Source organism: Aythya marila, assembly GCF_965140915.1.
Source record: "Aythya marila genome assembly, chromosome: Z".
In the NCBI taxonomy this organism is placed as follows: domain Eukaryota; kingdom Metazoa; phylum Chordata; class Aves; order Anseriformes; family Anatidae; genus Aythya; species Aythya marila.
In genome coordinates, this window is record NC_139080.1 from 2,471,533 (window position 1) to 2,486,872 (window position 15,340).

The window sequence follows — 15,340 nt, forward strand, 5'->3', positions numbered from 1 at the left end:
GAAGCGGTGGCCTCGGAGGAGACCCGGCTTGGTGCCACGGGGCTGGGGACCCTGAGCGAAGAGGCAGGGCCGGGCTGCCCGCCCTGCTGCAGTCACCCCAGCTGACCCCGATTTCGGCGTGGGCGCGAGCAGGAGGGGTGAGCGGCGCTTACACAACCCTCGTGCTGCAGGAAGAGGAAACTGTCCCTGACAGCCACCCGCGGCTCTCCGGGGAAAGGAGGATATTTCTGCCTCCCCCAGCTCCGAATCTCATTAAAAACAAAAACACCACCACCACCAAAAAAAAAAAAAAAAAGGAAAGAAAAAGAAGGCAGACTGTTTTTTTTTTTTTTTTTTCTGATCATTTAAGTGGAAAGCCAAGTTAGTGGTAGGAAGCAAACTGGGACAGTGCAGGAGAAAACTTGGGGACATTTCTGTAATCCTGTTATCAAAGCAAGAGGTATTTGGGGCATGCTGGTGGGGAGAACTCCTACCCCTTTGCTTCGTGTATCAGCCAGAAGGGGCTGAGGCTCTGCTCCAGCTCCTTACCCACACAGGAGGGCTTCCTGAAGGATGGCAGAAATGCTCCTGAATCCAAGGGGAGAAGCCACTGCTGCGGGTGACAGTCCTCCAAGGACTCCAGGGCTGGTTCCTGCACATCAGCCCCTCGCTGTGGTCATCCCAAAGCCCTGAGACACTCCTGTGCTGTATGTAAGCACAAAGGATCCACATTTATACTGAAAACAGGAATTTGGATGCCTTTTGGAAATAGGAGACTGATTAACCCCGAGGCTTTCACACCATCCTCTCCAGGTCACAGGGCTGTGTTCCCCTCTGTAATTCTCTGTCCTACCCTCTAGACCGACCACCAAAAGCCCTGTGAGATACCTGCCAGCATCTACGCACACATGAGGATTTCCTTTCGCTAAGGAAATCAGCCCGATCTGACCTTTGAATCGAACAAGATGCGAGTGAACCAATGTAATTACAACGGTGCAAACGTTTTAAGAGTTCCCCAGCAGTCTTTTTCCTGGTCCTCTGAAAAAACGGTCCCCTTCCTTAGGTGACAGAACAATTTCAGCACCAGAAGACCCAGAAGCGGGTACAAACTCACCTGTCTCAACCCTGCTTTGAGAGAAACCCCCAGAAACCCACATATTCCTCTGTATCCTGAGCAAGGTTTTGTACCACTCCCTTAACACTGGCCCAAGCAACGTAACACAGACTTGTGTGAATGAGCCTCAGGGCCATGGTTTTTGGCCAGCTGGACCTCCATCCCCAAACACATCGTCCTAGGAGGCCACAGAGACCAGAGGAACCCTGTGCAGAGATGGGACAGAGGAGAGGACTTGAGAAATGGGTCTGTTGGGCTCCGTATCCCAGTCCTATGGGATGTCGAAGCAAATTGCCACTAGTGTTGTCTAGGAAAGGTGGGTCTTGTGGTAGTAAGCAGTGGGTTAGTACCTGGGACAGTAAAACCTCATTGGTACTCAGCACTTGCTCACACGGACACCCACAAAAACCTTGTCCCCGCTGTGCTCCTCCAACGATCCCATTAAGCAGTGGTGCCCCCCGTGGCTCCCATCCCACACAGAAGGTGACACTTGCACCTCGTGTGTCCGAACTGATGGAGAAAACACTGGGGGTGGGATTTCTGCCACGAAAGGTGGGGAGAGCAGTTCCTGGTCTGCTTCCCTGCTTACAAGCTCCTTGCCACCTCCTGCATGCTTTTACGAGACCTCACGCAATCAAGTCCTGCACCAGATGTGGCTGACTCTGATCGCCGTTACCGAAAATGTGTCAAACAGACCAGAGCCAGTGCTCCTAAACTGTGTCAGTCGAAGCCTGTTTCAACACCTTTAATCCACTCTTTCTATTTTACGCAGAAAATGAAGCTTGCATCCCGTGGAAAGAGGACTCCTGTAACGTGAAAGCGTTGTACATGCAAAGAGAGAGCTGCGGCCGCATCTGCACAGCCAAGGGCATAAATGCAGCCCTTCCTAAGACTGAGTTAGAAAAGCTTTTTTAAAAAATAAAAAATAAAAAGTCTAATGGGAATAATCACCTATAATTTGAAATCCTTGTTTTATCAGAAACTCTGCTGACAAAAGGTTTTGGAAAGCTGCTGTGCTCAGCTCTCACCCAGGCAGCGGTACCCGGGACATCCAGATGTGCTACCCAGGAGCCACATCTGGCTGTGCACCGCGATGCCACGGTGCTGGGGAGAACTGGGCAGCAGTGGTGAAGATGTGGAGCCCTGCAGGGGCTTGCTCATCCCCAGGGGCTGCCCGGGGCACGCAAGGTGCACCACGGGGACCTGCGGTAGGTGAGGCACATTCCTGCGCCGCGCGGTGACCGCATTTCCTGAGGAAAGGTGACGGGAAGGAAGCGGGGACTTGCCCTATTTATAACGTGGCCGGACACGAGCGTCATTGCACATGAGAAACAAAAGGTGCTTCGCTGGCCTCAGGCCTGGCCCCTCCTGGATTTCGCTGCCTGTGAACAAGACGATTTCGCTGTCTGTCTCTGTTTTACAGAAGCCCGTCAGCATCACGCACACCAACGGGCACGACATGTTTTTCACAGCTCATCAATGAAGCTCGAAAGCTGGACATGGGTGGCTCTGGCAGAGCAGCCGTGCCTTGGTTTTGCAATTCTGTGTCTCTCCGCATCCAGACGACGTTTACAACAAAAGCCCATAACTCCCAGCTGTTTCACTGGCCATAAAACCTCTCCTCCACCATCCACAGAGCAGAGGGATATTCATACCACCTGTGCAGCTCCACCAGCAATGAAATGAAGCCTTTCTCCAGCAGCACGATGCCTGGGATATTAAGATAATAGCACTGCAATAAAGTGTGAACAGCTTTGTAACCAATTTGTGCTCCAATACAGTCTGGCATTTAAGCTGCAAAACAGTTTCATCCAGCAGGACTTTTTTTCCCATTCCTTTTTTTTTTTTTTTTTTCCCTTATTTCTACAATGTTTTTCACATAAAATAACCATTCTGAGATCTCACTTACTGCTAGGAATCAGTTTTAAGGAGCGAGTGCTCTCCAGGGGCACCTCAAGTGGCACCAGAAGTCCAGGCAGTCAAAATCCCCTCCTACCCCAAATGCACAAGAGGACCCCAGGTGCTTAACGCTGTTCGTTCACACCCCCCAACACTGAACCGTGTGGGGTTTTTGTCTTTACAATTTGCCTTTTTGGCTTAAATAATTATTTAAGAGACTGTTGTTTTGCTCCAGCTCCCTCTACCCATGCTTCCTAGCTTTCCTGGCTAGTTAAAATAAGCATGCCTTTCTTTCTAAGCTTTGACAGGCAGCACTATCAAGGATGGCAGTGTTTAGGGGGACCTGGACAGCTCTGTATATTCTCTGCCCTTTCCATTTTATTTCATTCACGACTACTTAGGGCTGAAGCAGACCCACATCTCCTCCTGCGTTCTGCCATACTCACCCAGACTGAAGGCTTTTAACTAGATTCTTGGGTTTTGCCCTAATCCAGAGCTCCTCCTGGGACATCACCCCGGTCCCCTGCAAACCCTCGTGCTCAGCTATTTGCCCTGGGCTGCTCCTTGCCCCATACCTCCCAGCACCAGCCCAAGGCAGTTCCTGTTGCTGTCACTCCTTGCCATCTACAGGGAGGGCAGCGCTGCTCTAAACACTTCTGTTTATCGTGGTAATCTGAACTGAAAGAGAAGAAATACACCTGGTGTGATCCCCACACCTCTGCAGTGGACTGGCTGTGGACATTTACACCAGCTGCAGCTCTGGCTCAACACAGTGTGAGACCCATCTCCACCCTCCGGCTGGGAGGATGCAGGGCTGTCTGAGCCAGAGGGCACCTTTTGGGCTGCACACAGCTTGTGGCAAGGGCTGGGCTCGTGGGATGCAGACACCCACCTGCAGGAGGGCTGCAGGTTGCATTTTGCAGCACAATGCACCGTAATGCTACGGTTTGCATTTTGCAGCCCTGCCAGGCATCAGCGTGGAGCTTCAGGCACAAGACCCCTTTGCTCTGCAGCTTTTGCCCCCTCCAGCAGGGAGATCTGAGCTCCTCTGGCACTGAAGAAGGACATGCTTTGGGCTGGCAAGTCAGGCTGGGAGCAGTGAGCCCCAGGGTCTGCTGCCATTTCTGGGATGCTCGGGGCTGCAGCACAGCGCAGCGATGAAGCCCACCCAGCTCCCTCTTGCAACATCAGCAGACTTCAGCTTGGCTTTAATCCCTTTTCTGTGATCACAAGGCTGCAACCCAGCACAAACAAGATTTTTTATTTTTTTTCCCCCCCCTGAATCACAAAAACTGTCTTTTAAACTGTGTATAGTGAAAAAAGGAGGGAGCCCCAGTGACTGCTGGCCACAGCCTAGTCTGGTTTTCCTCCTGGCTTGCGGCTGCCAGATCACAGCAGCAGCACACCAGCACCGTAAGGGATTACTCAAACTCCCCTCACCTCTGTCACTCAGTTCTATTTATCCCTGCAAGACTGCTTTACTTAAACTGAAGAAACTGTAAAGCCCTCAGTGACATGAGAGCAAGCAAAACCAGACAGAGGGTGATGATGAAATGCTACGCCATAACCATCCGGATTGCAGAAATGACACATTGAATGGGAAAACAGAGTTTTGCTGGAGGCCCGGGGCTTGCACAGGAGGACCCTTTGTAAGACTTGCTCACTGCCCACAGACAGTTTCTGGGCTGTCTGAGCAAGCTTTTATCAGTTGCTCTGTAAAATGGAAAACAACTCAAGCACAGAGTTAACTGCATCATGGCTCCTTGCAGGCTGTGAGCAAGTTGAGGAGTGATGGCTCTGAGTCATCGTCCTGGAGATTTGGGGACATATCCTGTCTGCCATTGCAGTCTCTGCAAGACTTCCCCCCAAAATGAGGCCCCAACGAGGCATTGCAACTCAGGCTATGATGAACCACTGGCCACTCCTGCTCTTGTTCAATAACACCAACCCTGCAAGCTCCTGGTTTTAGAAATGCTTTACTGCCCTGGCTGTGTCATCTCTGCCACAGCAGAAGAAAAAAGCTGCATGTGCAACTGATTCCCTCACTCCTGGCTAATTTTCACATTTAACCATAGTCACGATTCCTATCAAGGACTCGAGATGCCCTCACATAATTAAATATGCAATTTACACAATTAAATATACAATTTGTCCAATTAAATTAACTCAGTGGATTGAAACCACCAATGCCACAGGAACTCAGCTGCCTGCCTATTTAGCACATCCCCTCGCTCACACAGAACGGCATCCGAGGCTTGCTGCAAACCCCTCTCAACCCATTTTGCAGCAAACCCTGAAAGTCAGCAAATTTTGCTTTTCAATGGAAAGAGAGGAAGCAAGTTGCAGGGACTCAAAGCCTTTATAGATAATGTCTTGCCAGCTGCCTCTTCTAATGAAAGTGGAGGGATCTGGCTATGCTAGAATACTTAAGGGGAAGAGGAGGTCTGGAGCAATACAGGACATACCCCAGATTTCAAAGACAAACTGGAGGGACAGACAGACAGCATTTTCAGGACATTAGTGCTCCACTATCAGTTTTTGCATTAATTCAATAGTAACAGCTGCTAAACAGCAATGTTGTTCAAAGACACGCCATGAGACAGTGGGAGGAAATGTGCAATGAAGAAGTGAAGGCTAAAAAAAAACATTAAAGAGAGGTTTCACCTACCTCCGGTCGTTTCTCCTCCTTCTGAAGAGCTTTTTGGTGTGTGCGATTTCAGCTTCATGAGGCAATGGATGGTAACCCTGTAACACAGAGGGAAAAGCAACCATCAATTCCAAGATACAGGAGGCATCGATATGTAGGTGCTCAGAGTGAGACAGAGCTGTGTGCCCAGCGCATGAGGCTGATTCAAGAAAATGCTCCTATCTGCAAACCCTTACGAAACACAAACCAGGACAATACCTCAAACCCGACCAACACTTTCTTCTCCATTTCTACTCTTCCTCTCTCCACTGAAGGTGCCAGGTTGCCTGGCTCAGACTTGGGATGTTTGTCTGGTGAGAGGGGTGCTGTATTTACCACCCTGCTACGGGCATCGAGGCTTCATGGATACCAGCAAAGGGATTCGAGGCTCCTGGTCAAAAGGCACTACGTGAGTGCAAAGTGTTACTTATTTCCCAGGGACTACGGAGCTGTCATAGCCATAATGATTATTATTTATGTAGCATTGTACTTCCCAGGCTGGCAATAAAAGCCTTGTAAAAGTCAGTCCTTTTATTTCCACGGCAATCTATCTCACTGTTTGAGCTGGAGCCTGCGCGAGGGGCCACGGGGAGCAGTAAGGTAAGGGCAAGGGCTGGGCGGGATCGGCTGTCATCGAGCAGCAGCTTTATCACATTGGCATGACAACACTGCCTGCAAAAAAAGTCCCTCTCCGTGCACAGATAGCCTTAAAAATTACAGTTAATTTTAGTAGTGGTTACGGGTACAACAGTATTTTGTGATTTGCTGGTGGAAGATGTAACAGAGGAGAAAGGTTGCTGTGGATGGCAAAAAGTCTGAGAGCAGCAGGGCTTCTCCTGACCATCCAGCCTGGAGAAAGGCACCCCACAGCTGCTGCAGCACACCCACAGCTCCTCTATCTGTGTGTGCCACTCTGGAGGTCGTCACCCTTTGAGATTTGAGGCAATGCAGAAGTCACCGAGCCCCTGGGTTAAGTACTGCTGCTGGCTAGCCTGCCCCCATTTCAGCCTTGCTTTGCCAGCAGGGTTGAGGTGTTTTTTTTGGCAGGTGGCTTCCCTTTTAACTTTCCTTTTCACATCTACTCTTCCAGAGAAAATCACCCCACACCATAAAGAGCTCCTCACGCTCCCTACACCTTGCCTCAGCCCAGCCTTGGCTAAGGAGGAGTAGGCTGGGAACAGTGAGAGTGAGAGGCCTGCTCTGCCTGGGCTGTGGTGGGATAATCATTTGGTTAACTGGGTTTGACTGGGCTTTTCCTACAGCCAAACACCTTCTGGTTAATTCTCTGTGGCACCACAGAAGAACAGAGACATCCCCGAGGAGCCCCCACACAGACATGAGGCCTGGTGGGCAGAGGGAGCTGCTGGGGCTCCACTATGGGCCCAGGGCCTCTGGGCCTGGCCATGGGCGCCACTAAAAAGAGCCCAGACACCACTGAAATGAGCCTGGAGATCTCTCATGTCAAGCAGCTTGAAATTATATTGAACCCATTTCATTACTGGGATGGCAATCTGAGGCCTTGTCACCTATTTGGTTGCTTCTCGTTCACCGATTGCACAGGAGGAGCTTAACCTCCCCGAGATCTGGTCCTCCAAAAATTTGCTTGCAATTGGCCTGTGGGTACCCAAGCTAATGGGAAAAGGAAGGGAGGGAGCAGACGCACACAGCCCAATCGCATCAGCTGTACGAGTTTAGGAAACGAGGCTAAAATTAGCACAATACTCAGTGAGACCATTTCCAAATGCTGTACTACCACAGCAGGCTAAAGCTTGGGGTATTTTGAAGAATTTAAGCCACGCTGCAAACACATGTGCAAATACAATTACCCTGAAAAACGAAACCATCTCCGCAGAGCACGAGCACCCAAAGTACCGATTTCCTACGAGCAAAGCCTTCATTAAGTGTCGGGAGCTCGAGTCCTGCCCATTCCAACCAGAAACCATCAGCAGAGCCATGCACTGCTGCGTGGCCTCCTCGCAGCACGCTGCTGCTCCTCCTCAGCCCTCTGTCCCCCAGAACAGACAGCCCGGGTGTGAGAGACGGGTTAATGGCACAGGAACGTGTCTCCTAGCCCGAGGAGCACGTCTGGCCCTGCCTGTGCCCAAGCAGAACGCGGCGTCCCCGCTCGGAGAAGCAAGCATCTCCCTTCTCCGGCCGAGCGGTTCCCTTCCTTAGTCCGAGCCATCAGACAATGTTTTGGAAAAAAAAACGTCACTAGTCCCTACTCTTTGTCTATTTCGGTGCCTAAGCAAAGCTAAATTTGGAAGGGAGAAAAGTCGACTTTTTTTTTTTTTTTTTTGTGCAGCAGGCTGATGTAAAAGGAAATATCAGCAACTCCCAAGAAGGGCGGAGTGCCCAGCCAAGTCGAGGGCGCTGGGTGGGTGGGTGCGGGACAGAGTCCCAAGGGCACAGTAAATGCATTTATGACATGGCTCTTTGATTTGTCTGGAGGCTGCTCCCCACCACAGGTCACGCAGCACGGCGCTGGAAGTAGCTTTAGCAGAGCTGGTTCACTGAGGACAACGTGGATCTGAAACGCAGCTCTTCCGTTTTTGGCTCTTTACGAAGCTGAAATCCCAGAGCAGAACCAAAGGGATATGCTTCACCAGGCAGAGGACCACCCTCTGCCCTGCAATGGGTCTACAAGAAGGACACCAGAGGGATGCTCCTCGCTCCTGCCCAAGCCAGCAGCCAGCAGTGAGCCGAGGTGCCCACGGATTTCACACGCGGGTTTGCAACTTGTCTATGGGCAGTAAAATCGCATTTGGTCTCTCTCCCACAGCGGTTTTATTTTGATATTTATTCACAGGTGGCTTGAGAACATAACAAACAACATTTCAGTGCTGCTGGTTCTGGAAGCGAGAGGTGTGGGAAAAGCAAAGAACAAGGACTCCATGGTCTTCGGAAGCACTGCTAATAGAGGTCATTTTCAATCTTGGAGCAAAGCGCTCTGCGGTTTACATGGTGGTAAACTTGGAGCAGAACCTGAGAAGCCCACGGGACTTCTAATGTATGTACGCGTATGTCAAAGTTAAATTACAAACATGCACACTGTTACAAGAAAGGCCAGCAGCTCTGTGAGAGAAGGACCAGCCCGCTCTCTGGCCAGTCCCCTAGAGATAAAGCTCTGATGTGCACACTATTTTTCAGATGTTTTTCGGAAAGCAGCTCTTGGAGAAGAGGTGGTGGTGTCTGGCAACCTTAGGTGACTGTCACCTGGGCAGCTAGCAGGTGCCAAGGGAAAGCTGTCCTTTACCTCGACTGCTGCAAGCAGGCAGCAGAGCAGGACATCTCTGCTGGGTGCTGGGAGGAACACAAGGAAGAGGGGCACAGCCAGTGAAATGCAGGGAAACAGGGAGTTTTTGGAGTGACCCTTCTCTGGGATGGAGCTTTTGTGCTGTTTTTCTCATGCCCCTTATGCACCATCGCCAACTGAAGAAGTTTGAGGAAGGCAGCAGCTCTGTCTCTTTTTATGGATGATGGCAAACCCCACCGCAAATCACAAGGCCAAGTTCAAGGGCATTCCACAAAGGCTTAGTAAAAATATACAGGCATATGAGAGTCTGGTGTTCATTGTTTCGTCTCTATTCTGCTGGCGTCTGCTTAACGCAGCCTGACCCTCAGCTGCCAAACCTCACCCCACACTGTGCCCTTCTTCACCGCTCCCCACACCATCAGCCTCTGCTGCAGCCGCTGAACAAGATGCTCACAGCCCCGATACAGTCAGGCAGGCAAAGGTGACCCAAAAGGGAAACCCAGAGCAAGCAGACTGAGAAAAGCAGTGGGACAGATGGAAACAACCGAGGCTGGGGTGATAGGAGAAGTAAAAGAAATGATCTGGCCGTATCGCAGTATCGGTCCACACGAGCTTTATCTCAAAAGCCTCTGTGCCCTCAAGAAACATCTCCACCCCTGCTTATCTTAAGCAAATGGTGGCAGAAGGCCTGAGCTGAACAAACAGGTTGTTAGGCCGCCAGCAGACGCCGGGAGCTTTGCTCCGTTTTATTACACCCAAAGTTCAGGGTGGGATTTATTTTCGGAGGCGCTGGGAAGTGACGGGCAGGGCTGGGTTTATGGCAGCACTGAAGACACTGCCTCTGCAACAGAGGCAACAGAAATACTGTGGCTGAAGGCAGGGGCAAAAGCTAAACAAATATTGCAGCTCCAGAAATGATCCACAGAAAAAACAGCCCAGAAACTCATAACATACCCTGGTAAGGTTTCCATCCACCTATATGACGGGTTGTTCGCTGCAGGCCTGGAAAGGGTCAGGTTGAAAAGCTTGGCCCAGGCAGTGCCCGTGTGGGATGAGCAGCACGGGGACATCTCCCACCAGAGATGTCCCCATCACCTCTGGGGCCAGCATTTCTCGGCACCAGGGGCACTCTGAGCAAAGCAAGCTGCTGAGAGACCACTTGCCGGTACCTCTTCCCCTTCCAGGAATTCCCACAAAAGTGTCCTGCCATCCCCTCTCCGCTGACCCGAGGGGAATTTTCTGCCTCTTGAAAGAAGAGAGCTGTGGCACAACCCAAAGCCTTGACCTGATTTGGAAGCCATGGAAGAATACCAAACAATGGCAGGAAGGGGCCTGTAAATGATTTCCTCTCCATTAAAATTTAAGTGATAAATCTGTTCCTTCAAATTGCAAACTATTCATTTTTCCTGGAAGGTGCTCACAGTATTAGCTGCTTCTGAACGAGGAATCAATCAGTGCTCCTTTTTTATCAGGACTCAAAGCCAAGTGGATAGAAAGTGCCACGATTTCCATGCTCCAAGCCCAAGGCAAAAGGCGGCTCAGTTGTCACAGCCCTGTGCTGTAGTGGCTCTCCCACCACGCAGCACACACGGCACAGCACAAGTGGCTTAGGGTCACCTCCGAGGATGCCTTTTCAGTCTAAATTCAGCTATGGGTTGGCAGAGGTGCCTGTGTTTCCAGCACAGCTCCTTGGGCTTTGCCACCACTGAGCCCCGCAGCGGCGGAGGAGGAGGGATGCTCGGCGGGGCCTCGGGAATAGGACGTGCTCGCCCGATGAATCATGGCATGGCGCAACACGCCTATTGAATGGCAGGCATAGGAAGTTGTTTCTTGGGAGATGTCCCGGTTTGGAGGATTTCTTGATTAGCTGCATCTTCAGGGAGCGTGCCATTAAGTGCTCATTGCCAGCAAAGGCTGGACGTGGAGCTGCGGCACGGTTCGGTGGCGAGCACCTCGGAGGAGACTCTTACCCCAAGGAAAGGGTGGGGATAGAGATGAGCAAGGACTGTGATGGCCAACACGATGGCCACAGCTAAACACCACTCCTTCCTTGGTTATCATTAAAAGCGCCGGGCCAATTTCCTACAGGGCTCTGCCCTCCCACATTGCCCCAAGGGTGCAGACTCCTGTAATCCCATTTGCTGAGTGTTAACAACAGTTTATATGGCCCCTCTCCCAAAACCGTGGGCGTTTTAATGAATTACAGACTCCACACACACGCAGTCCCAGATCTGAAGAAGCATCACTTCGACTCATCTCTTCCCACCACTTTTCCCCAGCGTTTGCTATCAGCTCCTGGCAGAGAGGACACCCACTAGGCAGATGATAGCACAGACCCTGGCATTAAATACTTGGGGGCAGCTTCCTCCCACTGCAACCAGCCCTGGGATAAAACCAAAGACACAGAGAAGGGCAGGAACAGCCCGGCATCAAGCTGCCCATGTGAGGTGAAGGATGCAAATGCAATTAAAGCATTAGAATAATTAGGCAAAGTACCTCCAGTGAAATGCACATTGAACCTACCTCAGTGCCATCTGCTGACTGACAGCAAGTTTTTCCGGGCTGTGTTTTAAACTCTCGGCCCTATACCTCCTGAATTAGGTATAATTTGGAGAATTATATATGAAAAACTGGGAGAATTATATATAAAAACTTCGAAATTCTGCACAAAGTCTCCTCAGAGGATCCGCAGACACACAGTCCCCACCGACACCACCATGCAGGGGCAGCAGCAGGAGCCGTGGAGCGGGGTGCACGCTGGAAGCATTGATGCTGGGTGCTCCAGACACACCGACACAGACACACGGTGCCATAGGAAGAGTATAAATAACAGACAAAAGAAATCCCCTTTGTTACCAGAATCCGCAAACCCAAAATCAGTCACAATCTGACTTAGGAAACGGAGTTTTTCCCATGTTAAAGCAAAATGGGAACAATACTTCACGAGTGGAAGTAACTTTAATTGTTTTAACTGATGTTATTTTAGTGTTGTTTAGGTTTATTGTTTATTTGTATGTATTTCCTCTAGCCCGGTCATGCTTAAAAACAAACCTTGCTGTCAGCAGTAAAGCGTCCCATCCGTAAATAAATACATTTATCCAGTAAATACAGATACAACCACAGCACTGGTTGGAGTCCTTAGATGCACAATACTTAAATAATCGACATCAAAATAAACAGCGTTGGTGACCTGGGTTTGCTTCCCCCTGGAAAACAGAGCCTCTTTCAGCCATTATCGGGGATAAATGCTGCCCGCATCACGTGGGCCCTGGTATTTGCCTTGTGGTCAGCTCAGCTCACGCCGTGCAAACACTGCAGCATCAAATTTGGCACTGCCCGATGGTCTCAGGGGTGACGGGTTCAACTTGCCCCCATCCTGCTGCCTTCCCCTGGGGGTACACCGCTGGCCATCAGGCTCCAGGTCGCGCTGGGTGACGGGCACGAAGCTGCTCTGCTGCAGGTTGGAGAGCTCGGGGCACGGACTGGCTCCCAGCTCACCCAAATTTACCCCGAGAAAGGGCCGCGCTGCTTGGAAAAGCCTTTCCTACACTTTGCTTGGCGGCTGCTAATTTGGGGGTGAGAGAGGAATTGCTGGAGCTGGGACTTAAAATGTTGTGACGTTGCCATGGGGATATTTGTAACTTCAGATATTTCGGTCCCTCTGGGACCGTGCATTTCTTTCAAGTATACTTCTCCTCTGTGTTCCTCACATTCCCAAATCTGTTTTTCGTCGTCTCTTGCCCCTTCAAAGCCTACAGCCCCCGGTCTGTAGATGCAGGCGTGCTGATCCTGCCTCCTCGGCATGGTGATCACCCCCATCACGGGGCTGGTGGCACGAGGAGGGCCTCCCTGGTGGACTTTTGGTGATCCACCAGCTATTTTTTGGTACAACACCCTCTGGGAAAAGCAGCTTCTACTCCGTGTGCTCACCTCGGCATCACCCTCAGAAGAAGGAAGGGTTGTACCCAAGTATATTTTCATTTCACCCTTATTATTAACAAAAGATTGCACAAACGGACGTCAAAAACACGCAATCCCCCAGCACCAACTCCCTGGAAATCCACCCAACTTGGCGGACCAGAGTTTCAGCCGGTGCTCAGGCACACTCACTGGGACTCCAGCAGCACTGAAGGCCCTCGATTGCAGACTGATAACTTCAAACCCTGACAGACAATGGGTGGCTGCTCCTTCCTTTCAACACGGTGAGACTTTTGCTTCCCTTTGGAGGCGACCCAAGCACACCGACTCTCACCACGCATTTCTCTGCTCTGATACCCGGCGAGGGGAGGCAGGTGGCCTCAGAGAGGTGTCTTGTCTCTCCGTCATCCCTGTCGCTGTGATCCCCGCACTCTGACACCGAAGCCGAGGGGAATTTCACTATCAGCTTCAATGGGGTCACGACGGTGTCAGCCCCTTTTGGTCCACCAGGCCAAGCCCTTCTCCCAGGCTCCAAGACGGCACCTCTCTGGCTGAAGCAAGCTGTGCAGAATGTCAGCGTCCTTTCCTTCTTCAGGGCCCTCGCATTGTCCTTGAAACATTTTCACACAATAGATATTCCTGTTTTCAGACTCCTATTCCCAAGGCACAGCCAACACATTTTCCCTGGGACTATACCACAAAGAGATGGTTTTTCTCCATTCCCAGGTCTCCGCTTAGTGCAGCTCTGTGGGAACAAGTGAGGGCCCCATGTCGCTGCCACCTTAGCTCAGAACATACCCCGGTGTGTTAATACCAATTTAATCCTATAAAAAAATCATTCATCCATTTGAAAAGTCCCACTCCTTTGCCCCGACCCTCTGCTAACCTACTGGTACTTCGGACTTGGGCAGTAGAATATGTTTCTTGACTCTGCTCCCATGCAGGATCTTCCCTCTACACATCAAGCCCTCCAATTCCTCCTGCTGTATTGGGTCTAAATATAGGGACAAGTACAGAAAACGTTATTGCATTTGAGTATCAGTTATGCCACCTCATTTATTAATTACACAGGTGGTTTTTAACTGGTGCTTTCAGACCTCTGGGAGCCACAGCCTACCTTGAGCAATAAAACCAGTACAAGTAGGTAAAGCAAGCTTGTAGCTGCTTCGTAGCAGTCTCCAAATGTGACATTTGTAAATGGATCTGGCATTTCCACCAAAAAAAAAAAAAATCCTAAAAAATGGCTTCTTATCTGAAATCCACTAGAGGACAGGAAGCAAGACAGCAGCATCTGCTCTCCCATGTCTTGCAAAGGATGAACGTGCAAAGGATGAACCATGACAACTCCACAGATACAAGGAAAGCTCAAGGCACCAAAGATCAGCCTTTCTGCCACTAAAAACACGCACTGTGAGTATTTTGTGGTGGCTGTCAGGACCTGGGTGAAACCCATTCAATTCATTTCGCATCAGACCAAGTGCCTCCAGGCTGGATTTCATCAGAACCGAGTGGGGACAAAGAAGAACCAGCAACCAGCAACAAAGCAGGGCCAACAAAGCATGCCACCCCTCCTTGCCAGGGTGTTTTTAGCTCTTTTCCTTGGGTGTACGAGCCCTTCTTGCTGGCAGGATTGTGCACGTGGGGTGGGCAATGCAGGGGCTAAGCTCCAAAAGTTGTAGAGCTCTGAGACAGCTCACAGAGGGCTGTAAGACCTTAAATTATGTTATTAAGTATTGTATTCAAACTGGTTTTAGACATCCTTGCCTCCACACACCTCTCTGCCCGCCGTGGCCAGGTAGAGGAGGAGCAGGGGGTCCCTCCTGCCCGCACCTCTGCTGGGGAGGCAGAGCCCGGCATGGTTACAGCCTGCTCCCCCTCATATCAGCTCGTCTGATGTCTGCATGGGTGCCTGCGTCTCCGCACTTGGCAGCCTCATCCTCCCTCTCCTTATCAACGCCGAAAATATTCACTTAGGATCCGTGGCCTTTCGCCAGGCAGAGCGCCGCACGAGGAGCGCAGCCTCCAGCAAACCCAGGAGGCAACAGCGAGGAGGCTCTTCCTCAAGTGCAGGAAAAAATAATAATAAATTAATTAAAAAAAAATAAAAATAATTAAAAAAAAAATTCCCACCAGCTAAGAAAAGCTGGAGGTTAATATAAATTCCATGGGTTTGAGGGGGAAATGGAGCTGCATTCAAAGACTCGATGGCTAACCACGCTTCCTTCGTCTGGCAACTGTGCGCTCCCCGAGCAGAGTTATTGAGGAAGTTAGACGAGCGCTATATTTGTTCCAGCTGCAGATTTCCCTTAACCCCTGGTAGTGGTGCTTTCAAAAAAGCAGAGCTTGTTTTCTGATGCTGGCTTTTCATTTTCATGCACGCCACGGCCGCAGCTATTGGCTTTAATCACCGCCATGCGTAGATTAAAAATAATGAAAAAACCTTTGCCGTTCTCAGAAGTCCAGGCTGGATGAGCAAAAGGGGGATTAA

General features: G+C 50.5%; 1 protein-coding gene across 6 annotated transcripts in view; it reads right to left on the reverse strand.

Moving 5' to 3' along the window:
- Window positions 1-15,340, reverse strand: part of CTIF (cap binding complex dependent translation initiation factor) — a 120,030-nt gene that overhangs the window by 46,112 nt on the left and 58,578 nt on the right. For all 6 annotated transcript variants that reach the window (XM_082783967.1, XM_082783964.1, XM_082783966.1 and 3 more), the window contains one exon: window positions 5,661-5,737. In XM_082783967.1, coding sequence (XP_082640093.1) covers window positions 5,661-5,737 — 77 coding nt within the window. The remainder of the gene's footprint in view (window positions 1-5,660; window positions 5,738-15,340) is intronic.